At 43.7% G+C, this 20,724-nt stretch overlaps 1 protein-coding gene across 2 annotated transcripts in view; it reads right to left on the reverse strand.

Moving 5' to 3' along the window:
* SUDS3 (SDS3 homolog, SIN3A corepressor complex component) overlaps window positions 1–20,724 on the reverse strand; it is a 48,202-nt gene that overhangs the window by 20,192 nt on the left and 7,286 nt on the right. For both annotated transcript variants that reach the window (XM_040416019.1, XM_040416018.1), the window contains exons 4-6: window positions 19,371–19,442; window positions 2,122–2,141; window positions 1,712–1,868 (exon numbers count right to left, since the gene is read on the reverse strand). In XM_040416019.1, coding sequence (XP_040271953.1) covers window positions 1,712–1,868; window positions 2,122–2,141; window positions 19,371–19,442 — 249 coding nt within the window. The remainder of the gene's footprint in view (window positions 1–1,711; window positions 1,869–2,121; window positions 2,142–19,370; window positions 19,443–20,724) is intronic.

Raw genomic sequence — 20,724 nt, forward strand, 5'->3', positions numbered from 1 at the left:
AACGGCTTCCTCACGCTGAGATAGGAGAAGCCGTTCACTTGTTGTAATAGCCTGGGTCTCTCTGAAGAAAGCCAGCCAATTACAGATGCAGTGGCAGGGCTCCATAAGAACACAGTGAATCTGCCAGACATTGCAATCATATGCAATGTAAGGCAGACGCAATATGAAGATCACATGTTCAGGTCCCCTAGGGAAGGACTTAGTAAGGAAATAAAGAAAGTAATAGCATACAAAAATATAAAAAAAATCAAAACACCCTCCTTTCCCAATAATGAAAAATCATAGGTATTTTCACATCCCAAAACATCAGTACTATTAAAATAAATGTTTATCCCTTACAGTGAACGCCGGTACAGAAAAAAAAAAAAAAAAAAAAAAGCTGATTTGCCATTTTTTTTCACCACTTCATCTCCCCCCAAAAAAAAAAAATTTTTATAAAAAGTGATCAAAAAGTCACATGCAGTCCAAAAGGGTATCAATAAAAACTACACACTACACTAAAAACTATCACCCCGCAAGCCTTCATACAGCTCCGTAGACGAAAATATAAAAAAGTTATGGGGATCAGAATATGGCGAAAGTAACTTTTCCAAATGTTTTTTTTTTTTTCAGTTCTAATCGTACTGACCCGGAGAATGAAGGTAACCGGTCAGTTTTACCGCATAGGGAAAGTCATAAAAATGAAACCATGGTGGAATTGTTTTTTTGTTTTTTTTAACCAGTTTCATCCAATTTGGAACATTTTTTACAGCTTCCCACTACATTGTATGCACCAGTAAAGGATGCCATTAGAAAGGAAAACTTGTCCCAAAAAAAATATATATATAAACGTTATGGCTCCGGGAAGGCAGGGAGTAACATAAGAAAACGCAAAAACAGAAAATCGCCAATGCTTAAAGAGTTAAAGTCTTTAAAAAAAAAAAATATATTCGATTAGCCGATTTCAGAATCAAAGCCCTAAGTGCAATATCCAGCACGATAAAAAAGTTGTATTTCTTGGTTGTATGCATAAGGAGGGAACTACAAGTGACAGCAGGAAAAAAAGGAGAGGATTATGGTCTTGTCTCCCACAAGGGGTGATACAGGACTTTTTCTTCACGCAATCAACCCCCACCTTAACAATGAGTAGTAGTGCGAGACTCAACCCAGGAGAAAAGAGGTTAACGTGCAACTACAGGGAAAAAGGACATTACTTAGAGCACCAGAGTCTCAAACTGACCAATGTAATGCCCAGCACTAAAAGAAAACCTACTATATATAGTGAGAGAATGTACCAAGTTTCCTCTCTAACAGCCAGATTGATAACGCTAATAACTCCACATTACTGCCTATGGACATGGATAATTAAAAGAAATGAAAACCAGTGTGTACCCAAAGATAGCACCCATTACAGTACATTTTAGGAGGACCATTCCTACCATATCTACAGTTGAAGAAAATTCTCCTGCAATTGTACACAGATACTAAACGAGGTATTCTTATCTTAAATGGTGATGGACGGGGCACTGATTTAGTGAATGGGGAGGGTGACCAGGAGGAGCACTATGCATGGCAAACTTTTAAGGGAATGCAGCCCTAAATCAGCACTGCAGCAACTTAATTGTGGGCATCCCAAAGGTCGGACCTCTGCTGTCCACAAAGCGATGCCATATCCTGGTAATAAACGCTCACTTTACAAGAGAATAACTATTTGAGCCCGCATGGAAAGTACCTCCTGTCAGCTCCATCGTTATTTTCTCATTTTCAATCATTTTCTTCTTTTCTTCCAATTCTGCTATCAAATTCTCCTTCAGTTCAATCTTTTTATCTTCAAACTCTTTCACAGCTGCTTTCTTCTCCTTGATGTAGTTCCTTTCCACCTGCTCGGTCTGAGGAGATAATACAATGTATTGCTATATACAGATACTAGAAAAGTGATGCTAGCAGCTACAGTAGGGATCAGCAACCTCATGCACTCCAGCTGTGGTGATACTACGACTCCCAGCAGGCAGACTTCATTGTATGTTCTCAGAACTCCCATAGAAGTGAATGGAGCAAGCTGGGAGTCGTAGTTTTACAACAGCAGGAGTGCCGGAGGTTCTTGACCCCTGTTATACAGTATGATCCAGAAATGTCACTTACCTCTAGTTGTAAGAAAAGTTCTGGAAAAAGAATATAAATAAAATTAGTTGTAAAACTTCAATACAGTATATATGTGTTTCACTAAATTATGGCCAGACTACCGCTGTTAACCTTCCAGCCGCGAACAATATCTATCCCCTTTCCTAAATATATGATTGCTGGGGGTCTGACTTCTGGAATCCCCACCAACCATGCAGACATGGGTCCCCAATTCTCCTGTGTGAATGGAGCATATAGTGTTCATGCATGACTACCGCTGAGTACAATGCTCAGCCATCTCCAATAGAAGTGAATGGAGCCGTGATCACACATGAGCACTATCACTTGTACATTCGGGGTGTGTTGAAACGCCAGTGCAGGAGAGAAACATAGAAACATAGAAACATAGAATGTGTCGGCAGATAAGAACCATTTGGCCCATCTAGTCTGCCCAATATACTGAATACTATGGATAGCCCCTGGCCCTATCTTATATGAAGGATGGCCTTATGCCTATCCCATGCATGCTTAAACCCCTTCACTGTATTTGCAGCTACCACTTCTGCAGGAAGGCTATTCCATGCATCCACTACTCTCTCAGTAAAGTAATACTTCCTTATATTACTTTTAAACCTTTGCCCCTCTAATTTAAAACTGTGTCCTCTTGTGGTAGTTTTTCTTCTTTTAAATATGCTCTCTTCCTTTACCGAGTTGATTCCCTTTATGTATTTAAAAGTTTCTATCATATCCCCTCTGTCTCTTCTTTCTTCCAAGCTATACATATTAAGGTCCTTTAACCTTTCCTGGTAAGTTTTATCCTGCAATCCATGTACTAGTTTAGTAGCTCTTCTCTGAACTCTCTCTAGAGTATCTATATCCTTCTGGAGATATGGCCTCCAGTACTGCGCACAATACTCCAAGTGAGGTCTCACCAGTGTTCTGTACAGCGGCATAAGCACTTCACTCTTTCTACTGCTTATACCTCTCCCTATACATCCAAGCATTCTGCTGGCATTTCGTGCTGCTCTATTACATTGTCTTCCCACCTTTAAGTCTTCTGAAATAATTACTCCTAAATCCCTTTCCTCAGATACTGAGGTCAGGACTGTGTCAAATATTCTATATTCTGCCCTTGGGTTTTTACGCCCCAGGTGCATTATCTTGCACTTATCCACATTAAATTTCAGTTTCCAGAGTTCTGACCATTCTTCTAGTTTTCCTAAATCCTTTTCCATTTGGCGTTTCCCTCCAGGAACATCAACCCTGTTACATATCTTTGTGTCATCAGCAAAAAGACAAACCTTACCAGCGAGGCCTTTTGCAATATCACTTATGAAGATATTAAACAAAATCGGTCCCAGTACAGATCCCTGTGGAACCCCACTGGTAACATTACTTTGTTTTGAATGTTCTCCATTGACTACAACCCTCTGTTGTCTGTCACTCAGCCACTGCCTAATCCACTCAACAATATGGGAGTCCATGCTCAATGACTGCAGTTTATTGATAAGTCTTCTATGTGGGACAGTGTCAAAAGCTCAGAGAGCACTTTACATTATTCTGTTGTTCAATAGGATTACAGCAATACCACATTTATATGGATCTGTTATGTTTTAATACTTTTAAAAAATAAAAACTTTGAAAAGAAAATTCTTTGCATCACCATATTCTAACACCCGTAACTTTTATATATTTCCGTATACAGAGCTGTGTAACACCCCCCTTTTCTTCTTCTTCTTGAAGAGCGAACTGTAGTTTTTATTGGTACCATTTTGGGGTATATAGGACTTTTTGATTACTCTTTACTACGTTTTTTGCGGTTAAGAACAGTCACTCACTGGCTATTTTTTTTTTAACCACCTCCGGACCGCCTAACGCAGGATTGCGTTCCGGAGGTGGCAGCGCTGCGCAGAGTCACGCATATACGCGTCATCTCGCGAGACGCGAGATTTCGCTCAAAGCCGCCCCGCGCATGCGCATCGCGGGCCGGCAAAATTAAAAGAAGTATTTCGTCACCAGCCTGCCAGCAACGATCATTGGCTGGCAGGCTGGCGATTTTCAAAAAATCCAATCCAAAGTCATATAACAGATCATATTAGTAAATATGATCTGTTATATGGCTTGTCTGCTCCTGTGCTGGTCCTTTTCGTCGGTTGGATCCAGCACAGGAGCAGACTGAACTGTGAGTACACCAACACTACACCTTAGCCCCAGATCACCCACCTGCACCCCAATTAACCCTTTGATCACCCCTTTGATCGCCCCTGTCAATCACTAGTGAAAGGAAAAAAGTGATCAGTGTAAACTGTCACTTTTTTTTTTTCACTGTTATTGGCTGTTAGGTTTTAGGGATAGTTTAGGCCCCTTGGTTAGGTAGTTAGCGTCAGTTAGCGCCCACCCCACCGCACCGCAGTCACTTTTATTCGCTGTTTAGCGTATCGCTAATCAGCATTTGTACTTTTATAGTATCTGTAAGTGATCAAAACTGATCACGGTCAGATCTATAATAGTATTAGTGTCACCTTAGCTCGCCCTCCACCCAAAACGCAGTGTTTGCCCGATCAGGCCTGATCGGTCGCCCACACGTGCGTTCACCCACGCCCGCCCCACCGCAGTGACAAAAAATATATATTTTTTTGATCACTGCACATTCATTTTACACGCACTGCGGCGATAAAAAAAATCAGTTTTGATATTTCTTATCAACCGCAGCAGCCTCCGGTACTTCGCTAGCCTCCCCTTTGTAAGACAGGTTTGCTTTTTTTCTTGGGTAGTCTCAGGGAATACCCCTAAATTTAGTAGTCCAAAATGTCAAACAGGGGGTATTCTTCTGAAGAGGCCTACAGGATTCTGACCCAGTCGGATGAGGAGTGGGAACCCTCATCTGACGAATCTAGCGGGTCAGAATATGAACCTGTGGAAAGCAGTGGCTCTCTGACCCAAAGTTCGGACGAGGAGGTGGATGCCCTGGCAGCACCAGGCGTACCCGGCCCCATGTCGCTAGACCACAGGTTACGCAGGATCCGCTTCAAGAGCAGCAGAGTGGGGCTGTCGCTGCCGGATCACGTGGTGAGGCATACACCAGCAGCGCAGCCCTTTCTGGACTTAGTACCAGCACTGCCGTACAACCTGGTGAAGTAGCGAGCACCAGAAGGGCAGTTGAAGCTGGTACGGTGGCACGTGCAATAGTTACCCCGTCGCAGCCACCGCAAAGACGGGCCCGTAGAGCCCCTAGAGTCCCTGAGGTGCTGGCAAATCCTGATTGGCAGTCACCAACTTCAGCCGCACCAGTAGTTCCCCCTTTCACCGCCCAGTCTGGAGTTCGGGTTGAGACGGCTCAAATCGGTTCGGTCATATTGGTCAACGCACCCAATTCATCACATGCCCATGTTCTCTGCTGCTATGTCCAGGACACGATTTGAGACCATCCTACGTTTTCTGCATTTTAGCGACAATACCACCTCCCGTCCCAGAGGCCACCCTGCTTTTGACCGGCTCCACAAAATTCGGCCCCTCATAGACCATTTCAACCTGAAATTTGCAGATTTGTATACCCCTGAGCAAAACATCTGCGTAGACGAGTCCCTAATACATTTTACCGGGCGCCTTGGCTTCAAACAATACATCCCAAGCAAGCGTGCCCGGTATGGGGTCAAATTGTATAAGCTCTGTGAAAGGGCCACAGGCTATACCCACAAATTTCGGATCTATGAGGGAAAAGATCAGACCCTGGAGCTGGTCGGTTGCCCTGACTACCTGGGGAGCAGTGGGAAGACAGTCTGGGACTTGGTGTCACCCTTATTCGGCAAGGGGTACCATCTTTATGTGGACAATTTCTACACAAGTGTGGCCCTCTTTAGGCATTTGTTTCTAGAACGGATTTGCGCCTGTGGCACCGCGCGAACTAGTCGCGTGGGCTTCCCCCAACGGCTTGTAACCACCCGTCTTGCAAGGGGGCAGAGGGCTGCCTTGTGTAACGAAGAACTGCTCGCGGTAAAATGGAAAGACAAGCGTGACGTTTACATGCTCTCCTCCATTCACGCAGACACGACAATCCAAATTGAGCGAGCAACCCGTGTCATTGAAAAGCCCCTCTGTGTCCACGACTATAATGCGCTCATGGGAGGGGTGGACTTCAATGACCAGATGTTGTCTCCGTATTTAGTTTCCCGCAGAACCAGACGCTGGTATAAGAAGGTGTCTGTATATTTGATTCAATTGGCGCTGTACAATAGTTTTGTTCTCTACAGTAAGGCTGGGAGAACAGGATCCTTCCTCAAATTCCAGGAAGAGATCATCGAGAACCTCCTTTACCCAGGAGGTTCCGTGGCCCCATCCACCAGTGTAGTTAGCCGTCTACACGAGCGACATTTCCCCAGTGTCGTTCCTGGTACCTCAACCCAACCGTCACCCCGAAAAAGATGTCGTGTCTGTAGCAGGAGTGGAATAAGGCGTGACACCCGCTATTTCTGTCCTGACTGTGCTGACCACCCTGCCCTATGCTATGGAGAGTGTTTCCGGAAGTACCACACACAGGTACACCTAGCATAGGGATCACATCTCACCAGGACAGGCACACAGGGCTATTAGGGCCCATTCACTCACAGCTGCTGCAAACCTCTCCTTTCACCTGGGATAAAGTGCATAACGTACTTCGCCACATCTTTGGGCGATTTGCGCTTTGCACATTGTCCCATGGGGAAGGAGAGGTTTGTTCTATAAAAGGTAAAAAAAACTAAACAAAAAAAAAAAATACCGGTAAGTAAAAAAGTTAAATGTTCAGTTAAAAAAGTTTTAAAAAAGTTTCTATGTTCTGTTCAACAGTTAATAAAGTTATTGCTTTGCGGCCTGGTTTTTTCTTTTTTGTTTTGTTTTTTTTACCTTTCAGGTGGACCAACCGATCGACTAGCTGCAGCACTGATGTGCATTCGGACAGAAGCATTGCGCTGCTGTCAGATTACACGCAAGTCGGTGTATGCGGCGCTGCAAGACGAGATTTCTCCTCTGCAGTAAAAGATACGTTTGCCGAGGCATATGAGCTGAGGAGGTGGCGGTGTTCCTATACTTTGGCAAACACTTTGTATATATAAAAAAAAAAATCCCGGCAATGATTTATTCATCCACATCGATTGATGTGAATGGAGAAATCTGGTTTGCCAGGGCATACGAGCTGAAGTGGGTATGGATGTTGGGCGGAGCTCCTATGTCCTGGCAGACGCCTTTCCCCTCCTTTTTCTTTTTTTGGCAGAGATTTTTTCATCCACATTGATCGATGCGAATGAAGAAATCTGTGCCGTTCATTTTTTTCTTTCAGCCCAGAGGCTGAACGGAAAAAAAAAATCTCATTACCCGTATGCTCAATATAAGGAGAATAGCAAAAACTCCTAATGCTGGGCATACATGTAATGATTGCGGAGACCCTCAAATGCCAGGGCAGTACAAACACCCCACAAATAACACCATTTTGGAAAGAAGACACCCCAAGGTATTCGCTGAGGGGCATATTGAGTCCATGAAAGATTGAAATTTTTGTCCCAAGTTAGCGGAAAGGGAGACTTTGTGAGAACAAAATCAAAAAAATCAATTTCCGCTAACTTGTGCCAAAATTTTTTTTTTTCAATGAACTCGCCATGCCCCTCATTGAATACCTTGGGGTGTCTTCTTTCCAAAATGGGGTCACATGTGGGGTATTTATACTGCCCTGGCATTTTAGGGACCCCAAAGCGTGAGAAGAAGTCTGGTATCCAAATGTCTAAAAATGCCCTCCTAAAAAGGAATTTGGGCACCTTTGCCCACCTAGGCTGCAAAAAAGTGTCACACATGTGGTATCTCCGTGTTCAGCAGAAGTTGGGGAATATGTTTTGGGGTGTCATTTTACATATACCCATGCTGGGTGAGATAAATATCTTGGTCAAATGCCAACTTTGTATAAAAAAAATGGGAAAAGTTGTCTTTTGCCAAGATATTTCTCTCACCCAGCATGGGTATATGTAAAATGTACCCCAAAACACATTCCCCACCTTCTCCTGAGTACGGAGATACCAGATGTGTGACACTTTTTTGCAGCCTAGGTGGGCAAAGGGGCCCACATTCCAAAGAGCACCTTTCGGATTTCACAGGTCATTTACCTACTTACCAGACATTAGGGCCCCTGGAAAATGCCAGGGCAGTATAACTACCCCACAAGTGACCCCATTTTGGAAAGAAGACACCCCAAGGTATTCCGTGAGGGGCATGGCAAGTTCCTAGAATTTTTTATTTTTTGTCACAAGTTAGTGGAAAATGTTGATTTTTTTTTTTTTTTCATACAAAGTCTCATATTCCATTAACTTGTGACAAAAAATAAAAATTTCCATGAACTCACTATGCCCATCAGCGAATACCTTGGGGTCTCTTCTTTCCAAAATGGTGTCACTTGTGGGGTAGTTATACTGCCCTGGCATTCTAGGGGCCCAAATGTGTGGTAAGGAGTTTGAAATCAAATTCTGTAAAAAATGACCTGTGAAATCCGAAAGGTGCTCTTTGGAATATGGGCCCCTTTGCCCACCTAGGCTGCAAAAAAGTGTCACACATCTGGTATTTCCGTACTCAGGAGAAGGTGGGGAATGTGTTTTGGGGTGTCATTTTACATATACCCATGCTGGGTGAGAGAAATATCTTGGCAAAAGACAACTTTTCCCATTTTTTTATACAAAGTTGGCATTTGACCAAGATATTTATCTCACCCAGCATGGGTATATGTAAAAAGACACCCCAAAACACATTCCTCAACTTCTCCTGAGTACGGGGATACCAGATGTGTGACACTTTTTTGCAGCCTAGGTGGGCAAAGGGGCCCACATTCCAAAGAGCACCTTTTGGATTTCATAGGTCATTTTTTACTGAATTTGATTTCAAACTCCTTACCACACATTTGGGCCCCTAGAATGCCAGGGCAGTATAACTACCCCACAAGTGACCCCATTTTGGAAAGAAGAGACCCCAAGGTATTCGCTGATGGGCATAGTGAGTTCATGGAAGTTTTTATTTTTTGTCACAAGTTAGTGGAATATGAGACTTTGTATGAAAAAAAAAAAAAAAAAAAAATCATCATTTTCCACTAACTTGTGACAAAAAATAAAAAATTCTAGGAACTCGCCATGCCCCTCACGGAATACCTTGGGGTGTCTTCTTTCCAAAATGGGGTCACTTGTGGGGTAGTTATACTGCCCTGGCATTCTAGGGGCCCAAATGTGTGGTAAGGAGTTTGAAATCAAATTCAGTAAAAAATGACCTGTGAAATCCGAAAGGTGCTCTTTGGAATATGGGCCCCTTTGCCCACCTAGGCTGCAAAAAAGTGTCACACATCTGGTATCTCCGTACTCAGGAGAAGTTGAGGAATGTGTTTTGGGGTGTCTTTTTACATATACCCATGCTGGGTGAGATAAATATCTTGGTCAAATGCCAACTTTGTATAAAAAAATGGGAAAAGTTGTCTTTTGCCAAGATATTTCTCTCACCCAGCATGGGTATATATAAAATGACACCCCAAAACACATTCCCCACCTTCTCCTGAGTACGGAGATACCAGATGTGTGACACTTTTTTGCAGCCTAGGTGGGCAAAGGGGCCCATATTCCAAAGAGCACCTTTCGGATTTCACAGGTCATTTTTTACTGAATTTGATTTCAAACTCCTTACCACACATTTGGGCCCCTAGAATGCCAGGGCAGTATAACTACCCCACAAGTGACCCCATTTTGGAAAGAAGAGACCCCAAGGTATTTCGTGATGGGCATAGTGAGTTCATAGAAGTTTTTATTTTTTGTCACAAGTTAGTGGAATATGAGACTTTGTAAGAAAAAAAAAAAATAAAAAAAAAATCATAATTTTCCGCTAACTTGTGACAAAAAATAAAAAGTTCTATGAACTCACTATGCCCATCAGCGAATACCTTAGGGTGTGTACTTTCCGAAATGGGGTCATTTGTGGGGTGTTTGTACTGTCTGGCCATTGTAGAACCTCAGGAAACATGACAGGTGCTCAGAAAGTCAGAGCTGCTTCAAAAAGCGGAAATTCACATTTTTGTACCATAGTTTGTAAACGCTATAACTTTTACCCAAACCATTTTTTTTTTTACCCAAACATTTTTTTTTTTATCAAAGACATGTAGAACTATAAATTTAGAGCAAAATTTCTATATGGATCTCGTTTTTTTTTGCAAAATTTTACAACTGAAAGTGAAAAATGTCATTTTTTTGCAAAAAAATCGTAAAATTTCGATTAATAACAAAAAAAGTAAAAATGTCAGCAGCAATGAAATACCACCAAATGAAAGCTCTATTAGTGAGAAGAAAAGGAGGTAAAATTCATTTGGGTGGTAAGTTGCATGACCGAGCAATAAACGGTGAAAGTAGTGTAGGTCAGAAGTGTAAAAAGTGGCCTGGTCTTTCAGGGTGTTTAAGCACTGGGGGCTGAAGTGGTTAAATAAACGCACATGTACAGCGGATTTCGGGAAGGGGTTAAGTACTAATATATTTACATACATTACACTGTAAAATAATTAAAACTGTTCATCCTGTATATTAAAAGTTGTTCCATTCTGACAATATTTTACGCTCAAATATTTCTTTACTGAATGAAGAGGCAAAGCTGTAAGTGACTGCTAGCTTTTTTCCGATTGTACTTCACAAGGTCTCTTCTTTACTATACAGAATAGTACAGCATGCCACACTATACTGCACAGGAGTGAAAAAAAGAATACATCATTTTTACAATGCAAGTCAATAGAAAATGTACTGAAGTATGAATGTGTGTCAATATCCTGAAATCAGCACTACTTTAAAAGGTTCATCAGTATCTGAATGGTGGGGATCCGACACCCGGGACCCCCACCAATCAGCTGTTTGAGAAGACACCAGCACTCGCAGTAGCGCCACGGCTTTCTCGCAGCTTACCAAGCACAGCGCAGTACATTGTATAGCAGCTATGCTTGGTACTGCACTCAGCCCTATTCATTTGAATGGGGCTGAGCTGCTCCTAGGCCACGTGACCGATGAATGTGTCGTCATTGGACTAGGGAAGCTGCTGCCTTCTCAAACAGCTGATCAGCGGAGGTCCCAGGTGTCAGACCCGCACTGATCAGGTACTGATGACCTATCCAGAGGACGAGTCATTAGTACTAAAGTCTCGGAAAATCCCTTTAAAGAACCCAAGGCTAAAGGCTGTGACTAGAACGTAAGGATTCCTGGGAGCCCATACACTGTAGGCTTTACCATTATGCAAAAGGAAAGATGACAATTACTCTGACCAGTAATTTGATTTCCCATAGCCTCCACAACAGCACTGATAGGAGCTTGATCCCACCTCCCAGGGACAGGAAACAACAGCGGAAGCCAAAATAAAAGGACACCTCTTCCAACCTCCTCCAGTTAATAACAGAGAACCGAAGATAAATTATAACAAAAGAATATAATGAAAATAAACCGTGAACAGGATCCACAACTATACAGTCAGGTCCATAAATATTGGGACATCGACACAATTCTAACATTTTCAGCTCTATACACCACCACAATGGATTTGAAATGAAATTAACAAGATGTGCTTTAACTGCAGACTGTCAGCTTTAATTTGAGGGTATTTATATCCAAATCAGGTGAACGGTGTAGGAATTACAACAGTTTGCATATGTGCCTCCCACTTGTTAAAGGACCAAAAGTAATGGGACATAATAATCATAAATCAAACTTCACTTTTTAATACTTGGTTGCAAATCCTTTGCAGTCAATTACAGCCTGAAGTCTGGAACGCATAGACATCACATGTGCAGTGTCTCCCTCCCCCATGTGCTGCTGCTGCTGCCGCCGCCGCCAATGAGAGGAGGGAGGGGAAAAGGAGGGGCGGGGCTGTGGCCACTGCGCCACCAATGAAGATAAGTCTCTCATTAATTCATATACAGGAGGCGAGACCTGGCTGCAGAATCACATAGCCGGCTCCCGACCTCTGTGACGTGTACGATCTGCAGTAGTTAACCCCTCATAGAGGTTGGGAGCCGGCTATGTGATTCTGCAGCCAGCTCCCGCCTCCTGTATATGAATTAATGAGAGTTATCTTCATTGGTGGCACAGTGCGCCCCCCCCCACAGTATTTGACATTGGTGGCGCAGCTCCCCCCCCACCCAAGACCCCCAGTATTAATCATTGGTGGCAGTGGCCACAGGGTCCCCTCTCCCCTCCTCAGTGGAAGTTCCGATCGGAGCCCCAGCAGTGTAAGCCTGGGGCTCCGATCAGTTACCTTGGCAGCCAGGACACTATTGAAGCCCTGGCTGCCATAGTTAGCTCCCTTGCTGCTGATAGGTGAATAGGACAAGGGTTCTAGTTCCTAAGGGGGCTAATAGTTAGTGTAAAAAAAAAAAACCGTTAACAAACATAATAATTTTCAGCAGATGTGTAGGAATTTTTTATTTTTTTTCAAAAATAAAAATTCACAGAGTATCGGTATAAATTATCAGTATCGGCCCTAAAAAAATCAATATCTGTCAATCCCTTGAGAAAGGCTCATGTATCAGCCGAAACGTCGCTCTGTGCCACTTGATGGGTGAATAAAGCACACTGACTCATTGAAAAGCAGTGCCGTTGTGGAGGCTACGGGAAATCAAACTACCGCTAAGAGTAATTGTCATCTTTCCCCAACGCCTCCACACCGGCACTGATACGAGATTTTCAGAGAAGAGATTTTTAGGGAGGGATTACAGCTGAAAGGACTTTCCGTCCAAACGGCAGATCCTGGTTAGCTATAATATCAAGTTTATAATGCTTGAAAAAAGTCATGGGATTGGACCACGTGGCCGCCCTACATATCTGAACCACAAAAGCAGATCCCCTTTCTGCCCAGGAGGTGGACAGAGCCCTGGTAGAATGGGCCTTCAACCCTAAGGGAGGAGAAACGTTTTTCTCTTTATAACACAGGACTATGGTTTGTTTTATCCATCTGGCTATTGAACCCTTAGAGGCTCCAAGACCCCTATTTTTTTCCCTGAAACTGGACCAGGAGATAATCACACTTTCTAAAGGAATCTGTGGCCTCAAGGTACTGTAAAAGAGAACGCCTGACGTCTAGATGATGAAACATTCTTTCCTGATCTGAAGCTGGAGAAGCGCAAAAGGATGGTAAAACTATTTCCTGCTGGCAATGAAACCTAGAGAAGACCTTCGGCAAGAAAGCAGGGGAGAGTCTAAGAATTACCCTATCCTCCAAAACAGAGAGGTAAGGTTGCTTACAGGAAAGGGCCTGGATCTCCCCCACCCTCATAGCCGTGGTTATAGCGATAAGAAAGGTGGTTTTTAGCGTCAACAATCTTTGGGATATCTCCGAAAGAAGCTCAAAGGGCATGGACATTAGAGCAGAAAGGACCAGTTTTAGATCCCAGGGGGGAACTTTAACAAAAAAGGAGGGAAGCAGCCTGCTTGCGCCCTTAAGGAATCTCCCAACTAGGGGGATTTCTGCCACCCTGATGCAGACACTTGACCTTTTAGGGTACTGGTTCCGAGCCTCTTATCAAATCCTGCTTGCAAGAACTCGAAAATCAGGCTTACGTTCAAACTACTCTGAGGATCGGGCGATGTGGCGGCCGTACCATCATTCGGATCCTTCCTCAATGCTAATAATTGCAATTTACGTTTTTCTCTAAATTCGCATAAGACCCTAATATCCTTTTTGGATTTGTGTTTGGTGGGGGAAGTGGGGGATGGTCCTGTACAGAGTCGCACGTATAGAAAAGCAACCGCAGGAAATACCATCCTGCATGCGGGATCCTGTCATCCTGCACATACTGTCCACAACATCCCCAGGGGTGAATATATTCGCGCTTTGCGCAATTGCTCCTCTAGTGAAACCTGTATTGAAGAAATGAATACTGTCACCACCCGTCTCCTAACCAGGAATTATCCCAGCAGACTTTTAAACCGATCCAAAAAATATGGTTTACACTATGTCTCGGGATAATCTAATTTTCCCAAACAATAGGCCCAAACTTGGTCATAAAGAGAAGCAAGTGATTTTTTCCACAAGTTATAGCTGTGAATACTCACAAATATGTAACATTGTCAAAAGACATTTTCATCTTCTCAAATATGACCAAGTCTGGGGTGATGTTGTAAAAAGCGGTGTTAAATGTGTTGCCCGACGTGCTGTTACTTTAGCTAATATGGTGAGCCCCTCTCTTTACCAGGATAAACCTGGGTCCCAGCCTACCTGGCTGAGACACATAGGTAATTTTAAATGTGGACATAAAAAAATGCACATGTTGCTCACATATGAGGATGGGCCTGCATATTTTGTCTACAAGTAATCACACTATTCAGCAATACATTAATTGCAACACCACATATGTGGTATATTGCATAACATGTTCTCTGTGTAATCTACAGTACGTCGGGTGCACATCAAACTGCTTAAAAGTTCGAATTTGCCGTCATATCTCTGATGTACCCCATGCTAAAATAAAAAATGTTTCCGCCGCAAGTTTGCATTTCGCTGCGGTTCATAATGGTAATACAGATAGCATGTCAGTACAAGAAGTGGAGAGGGTTAATAGACCAAGCAGAGGCGGTGATCACAAGAAAAAGCTGCTCAATCGTGAGTGCTTTTGGATTTTCAAATTAGGCTCACGGATACCATCAGGATTGAACAGGCGTCATGACACTAACTACTATGCGGCGCTGCAAGACGAGATTTCGTCGCATAGTAATATTTTTACTTCTATTTTATTATTGTAATTTGTAAATTTTATCTTACTTTCTATGTCTTTTGGCATGTTGTAATTGTTATGCACTTTACCTGTGGAGGATGTCATCAGGAGGTGTGTCCTGTACCTGATTAGTGAACCACTGAGAACAGGTGATCACATTTAGTCTCGACTCCACCTCCTACTGATGCACATCATGACTAAGGATCCACATCTATAGTGATCCGAAACCGGTCGATTTTCTGCATTGCTGTATGTTAGTTTTTATCTGCACGGGATTAAATAAAGCCTCAAGTATTTTTCAGTGAAGCTGGACCGTCTTTCTTTTTATTGTACTCTGAGGATCCCAACTGTGACCCGCAAATAACAAAAAGGCTTTCCAAGTTTGCAGATACATTTTGGAAGTGATCTGCTTTCTACTATGTAGCAAGGTCAATATAACAGCCTCAAAAAGATACGTTCAGACTCCGAGCTGCTAAGTGTAGATGTTGTATGTTGTATGTTGGGATAAAGGGCCGGACCCTGATGGAGGAGGTCCGGAATTTAAGTCAGAAACCTGGGTTCCCTTGTGGCAAGGTTTTGAAGCAGAGGAAACCAAGATATTTTTGGCCAATAGGGGGCAATCATTATAACTTGAGCCTCTTCCTCTTGTATCTTTATCAGAGTCCTTGCAATCAGAGAGAATTGTGGAAATGCGTAGAGTAGACCTCTGGGCCATGGCCATGAGAGAGCATCTACCGTATCTGATTTAGATTCTCCCTTTTGTGTCTTGTTGCAAACAGATCCAACACCGGAAGCCCCCCCCTGTGATCTGACTGAAGATATTCTGATTTAACGCCCATTCTCCTTCTCTGAGAGACAATCTGCTGAGAAAATCTGCTAGAATATTTTCTTTTCCTCTTAAGTGAACCGCTGAAATAGATTTTAGGTTCTCCTCTCCCCATCTGAATATTCTTCTTGAGACGGCCGCCAAGGATTTGCTTCTCGTCCCTCCTTGACCGTTTAGATATGCCACTGTCGTCGCATTGTCTGAGAATACCTTGACATGGTGGTGTTGGATAATTGGTTTCAAACTTAGGAAGGCTTGGAAGACAGCTGTCAATTCTCTTAAGTTTGAAGACGCTGGAGACATCTGCGGACTCCATGTTCCTTGTACCAATTCCTGCAGACCATGTGCTCCCCAACCTTTGCTGCTTGCATCGGTGGTTACTGTAATCTGATTCTTCGGCTGGCACTGCTCCCCTGCTTATAGATGTTTCTCCACGGTCCACCAACTCAGGGATTTTTTTTACCTGGTATGGGATTTTTATTTTATTTTCTAGGGAACTCTGCGTCTTGTCCCAAGATGAAAGGAGGAAGGACTGCAGCATCCTGGTGTGGGCCTGAGCCCAATTTACAGAGGATATTGTCGATGTTAAAAGTCCCAGCAAGTGCATTATGTCTCTTATTGATGTTGTCTTTCTGGAACAGATGATTCTTACCCGAGCTATCAGGTTGATCTGCTTCTCTTGCGGTAAAAAGGAAGATAGATGATGGGTGTCCAGGAGCACTCCTAGAAATAATCTCTGTTGACTTGGAATTAATCTTCATTTCTCCTGGTTGATAACCCACCCTAAGGGTCCATTCACACGTCCGTTGTTTTTCCTGATCTGTTCCATTTTTTGCGGAACAGATCTGGACCAGTTCTGTACCCATTCATTTTCAATGGGTCCTGAAAAAAAAAAATCAGACATTGAGCTGTCCGATTTTTTTTCAGGACCCATTGAAAATGAATGGGTACAGAACTGGTCCAGATGTGTTCCGCAAAAAACGGAAGAGATCAGGAAAGAAACAACGGACGTGTGAATAGACCCTAAGGAAGTCAGATTTTCTTTCACAATTCTGAGATGGTCCAGAAGACGAGGATAGGAATGTGCGGCGATTAGAAGGTCGTACAGATAGGGGACCACCATTATTCATTTTAGATGAAAATAGCACACTACAACGGCCATAATCTTTGTGAACAGACGTGGCGCACTGGAGAGGCCGAAAGGTAAAGCCCGATATTGGAAATTACAGAGCTCTCCCTCTATGTAGACAGCGAACCTGAGATATTTTTGACTCTCGCTGTGAATGGGAACATAATAGGCATCTGCCAGATCGACCGTTATCATGTAATAATCCTAAAAGAGGAGGTTCACTGCAGATTTTATCGATTCCATTTACAATTTTTTTGGAAATGACCAGGTGATTTAGGTTTTTCAGATTGAAGATTGTTCTGAACTTCCCACTTGTTTTTTTTTTTTATAACACAAAGGGGAGAGTACACCCCCTGACCTCGCTCAGCTATCGGGACTTCTGAAACGACCCGTTTCTTTAATAGGGAAGACACCTCTGGCTCTAGGGCCTTTTGTTTGAGGGAATCTGAAAAAAACTTGTTTGTAAGGAATCTTGCGGGCGGCAAGGAACAAAACTCTATTTTGTGCCCTGATCCTATTTGTTTTAGGACCCAGGGGGAGGCTCCTATAGAATCCAAAGCTTGGCTAAACTCCGAAAGCCTGCCCACTACTGGACTTCTGGCGTCATTGGGACTTCTTTAAAGAGGAGTCGAGATTGAATAAGGAACCTTTACCCCGGCCTCTATAAGATTGCCATCTACCTGAAAACTCCTACTTGTTTTGAGTCTGCTTAAACCTGTTATGAAAACGAAAATTTTTCCTTTGTTGGAAAAAACGGGATTCAGAAGGAAACCCCTTTTTTCTGTCTGAGGCTTTATCCAAAATGTCGTCTAATGCAGATCTAAATAGTCTATCCCCTTCAAAGGGGATAGCACAAAGACGACTTTTTGAGCCCGCATCCCCCGACCAGGATTTCAACCATATGGCTCTATGGGTGGCGTTCGAGAGAGCTGTAGACCTGGCTGAGAGTCTCACCAGATCTACAGAAGCATCAGCCAAAAAATTTGAGGCCTGCTTCAAGACCGGGAGAGAGGATATAATTTCCTCCCGGGGGGTACCAGCTGCTAAGTGACTTTCCATCTGATTGATCCAGACAGAAAGGGACCTAGCGGCGCAGGTGACTGCGATAGCAGGTCTGAACATAGCCGATCCCATCTCCCAAGATTTTTTAAGAAGACTCTCACATTTTTTTGTCCATGGGGTCCTTTAGTAACCCCATGTCTTCAAAGGGGAGGGAGGATTTTTTGGAAATTCTAGCTATCGGGGCATCAAATCCTGGGGTTTTTTTCCCCAGGTTTCACAATCGGATATTTTCGTTTGAACGCCTTTGAAATAGCGGGTCTTTTTATTCCCTAGATATAATGTCCTTTATATTTTCATGAATAGGGAACACCCGTTTTTTCTTTTCCCCCAAACCCTGAAACATTTGGTCAGGTATAGATAAGGGTTCTTTAGTGTCCTCTATTTTCAAAGTTGCCCGAATAGTTTTTAACAGGAAGTCTGTATCCTCCGGGGAACAGAACGGACGGCCAGAGCCATCATCTGAGGAGTCAGAGTCACCAGAGATATGTTGGTCTATCGCTGAGTTGACCTCATCCCTAATAAGGGTTCTAAGGTTTTCCATAAAAGATGGTGACTGTTCCGCCACCACCTTTTCCATGCATCGTGGACATAGCGTTTTTTTACTAGAATGGGGGGAGACCTTTTCTGCACATCAAACATTTATTTTTTTGTGGGTTCACCACCCAAGGATTTTTCAGGGCCAGCCTCTTTTACCTAAGGAATATATACATAATATTAGCACTAGACCCACACCAGCACCCGGGTGGTGATCATGGGATAGGAGAATATCATCCATCAAACCCCAAAAAATGGAGGTCTCTTACCAGTCTGAGGGCGTTGCAGGGATTAACAGGTCTGCGTGGGGCATCAGCATAAGTGCAGGACATCTTTGCAGGGATCAGCAATCTGGATCCTTGCCACAGCATTCCACTTCTCAAGTAAAGCAGAGCCATTTTAAATTCAGCGCCCTGCTTGTTGGTTCCGCCCCCACACCGGCTCCGAGCACACGTCTGAGGAAGGGCAATGTGGCACGTCACAGGAATCCTTCTGCCCACAGAGGATTCCTCCTGCGAGACTCGCGAGGCGCCAATCCCCTATACCTGGAGGTAGGTGCAGCCCGGGATGCTCAGCGCAGGACTTACTCCTAGGGACAGAGAAGGAGAGCCCATGCTCCACCCGGAACCTCTGTGCCCTGCTCAGCCCTCCCAAAAAAGGGAAGGATCTCAGGCTGAGCGCATCAGACTCTTTGTTCAGCTCTGCAATGACAAGGCATTGAGGGACAGGAAACAACAACTGGAGTAGGTCTGAGGAGGTGTCCTTTTATTTTGGCTTCTGCTGTTGTTTTCTGTCCCTGGGAGGCGGGATCAAGCTACTATCAGTGCTGGCGTGGAGGAGTTAGGGAAACATGCTTACTTCATTATTTCTATATTGACTACATGCCATTGGTTGTGGTTAAACCTCTCCACTAGCTCAGACTAAGTCTTGTAAACGAAAACCATGTAAAAGATGGGGTTTCCCATTGCAGCTATTCATTAGGTTCTTACCAGCATTTCTCAACCTCTCCTTGTATTGCTGATCTAATTTTTTCATTCGTTTCTGATACTCTTGCAGTGTACCTAAAAGAAACATAAAAAAAATAAAACTACATAATATAGGTTTACAGAAATAACTCGATGTACACAACATTATTACCTTGTAATGTGCCTAGAAGAACAAATTACTAGATGCTCATTGTCGGCCAACAAGCTTTTTACTAGGAAAATAATTTTAACCCCTCAAAAAAATGCAAAATACCATATTTTTCGCTTTATAAGACGCACCTAGGTTTTTGAGGAGGAAAATAAGAAAAAAAATATTTTGAACCAAAAGGTGTGCTTTTGGTGGGTTTTGAACTAATGGGGGATCTGTGGATCACGCACTGTTATGGGGGATCTGTGGATCACGCACGGTTATGGGGGATCTGTGGATCACGCACTGTTATGGGGGATCTGTGGATCACGCACTGTTATGGGGGATCTGTGGATGATATACTGCTAAGGGGGATGTATGGATGACACTGTTATGGGGGGGGGGGGGGGGGAGATGTGTGGATGACACACATATAGCATCTTATGCTGGTCCCCCTCATGGCGATATGTGTCACAGCATTGTGTTATTAATGTGTCCCCTCATGTCCCTGTGTAATTGTGACCCCATTACACCAGGCCGTGCGCACAGCAGTCTTTACATGTAAAGTCTATTTATTTAATGCTCAAGCAGTGGCTCTGCTTTGTTAAACTACCGTAATCGTCTGTAGTAGTGCTCACTATCAAAGCAGCAGTCAGGCCGGCAGTGCAACGTCACTCACTCAGCCAGTCACGCTCCTGCCAGCTTCATTAATGAAGTGGGAGGAGCATGACCGAGTGAGTGATGTTACGCTGTCGGCCTGACTGCTGCTTTGATAGTGAGTACTACTACAGACGATTAGGTTAGTTTAACAAACCAGAGCTACTGCTTAAGCATTAAATAAATAGAATTTACATATAAAGACTGCTGTGAGCGGGGCCCGGTGTAATGGAGTACAGTGAATGCACCGGGCCCCGCCGCGAGTGCAACAGCAGTTGCCGGCCTCCAGCCCCTCCTCCCACCCTGCATGATAGAGGTTTACCGTAACTGATACATCGCAGGCCGCGCTGTGCAGCATAGCGGCCGGCGATGTATCAGTGTCAGCCATATAAAAATTGCACCATTCGCTTTATAAGACTCACTGCCATTTTCATTTTCCCCCCACTTTTGGGGGGGGGGGGGGGGGGGGGGGAGTGCGTCTTATAAAGCGAGAAATTCAGTAATACTGTATAGGAAAGAAACGAGAACTGTTGCTATACATTTAGTGGACAGCTCATCTTGAGTTGCAGAACA

This window comes from Bufo bufo, chromosome 2, assembly GCF_905171765.1.
Source record: "Bufo bufo chromosome 2, aBufBuf1.1, whole genome shotgun sequence".
Classification (NCBI taxonomy): domain Eukaryota; kingdom Metazoa; phylum Chordata; class Amphibia; order Anura; family Bufonidae; genus Bufo; species Bufo bufo.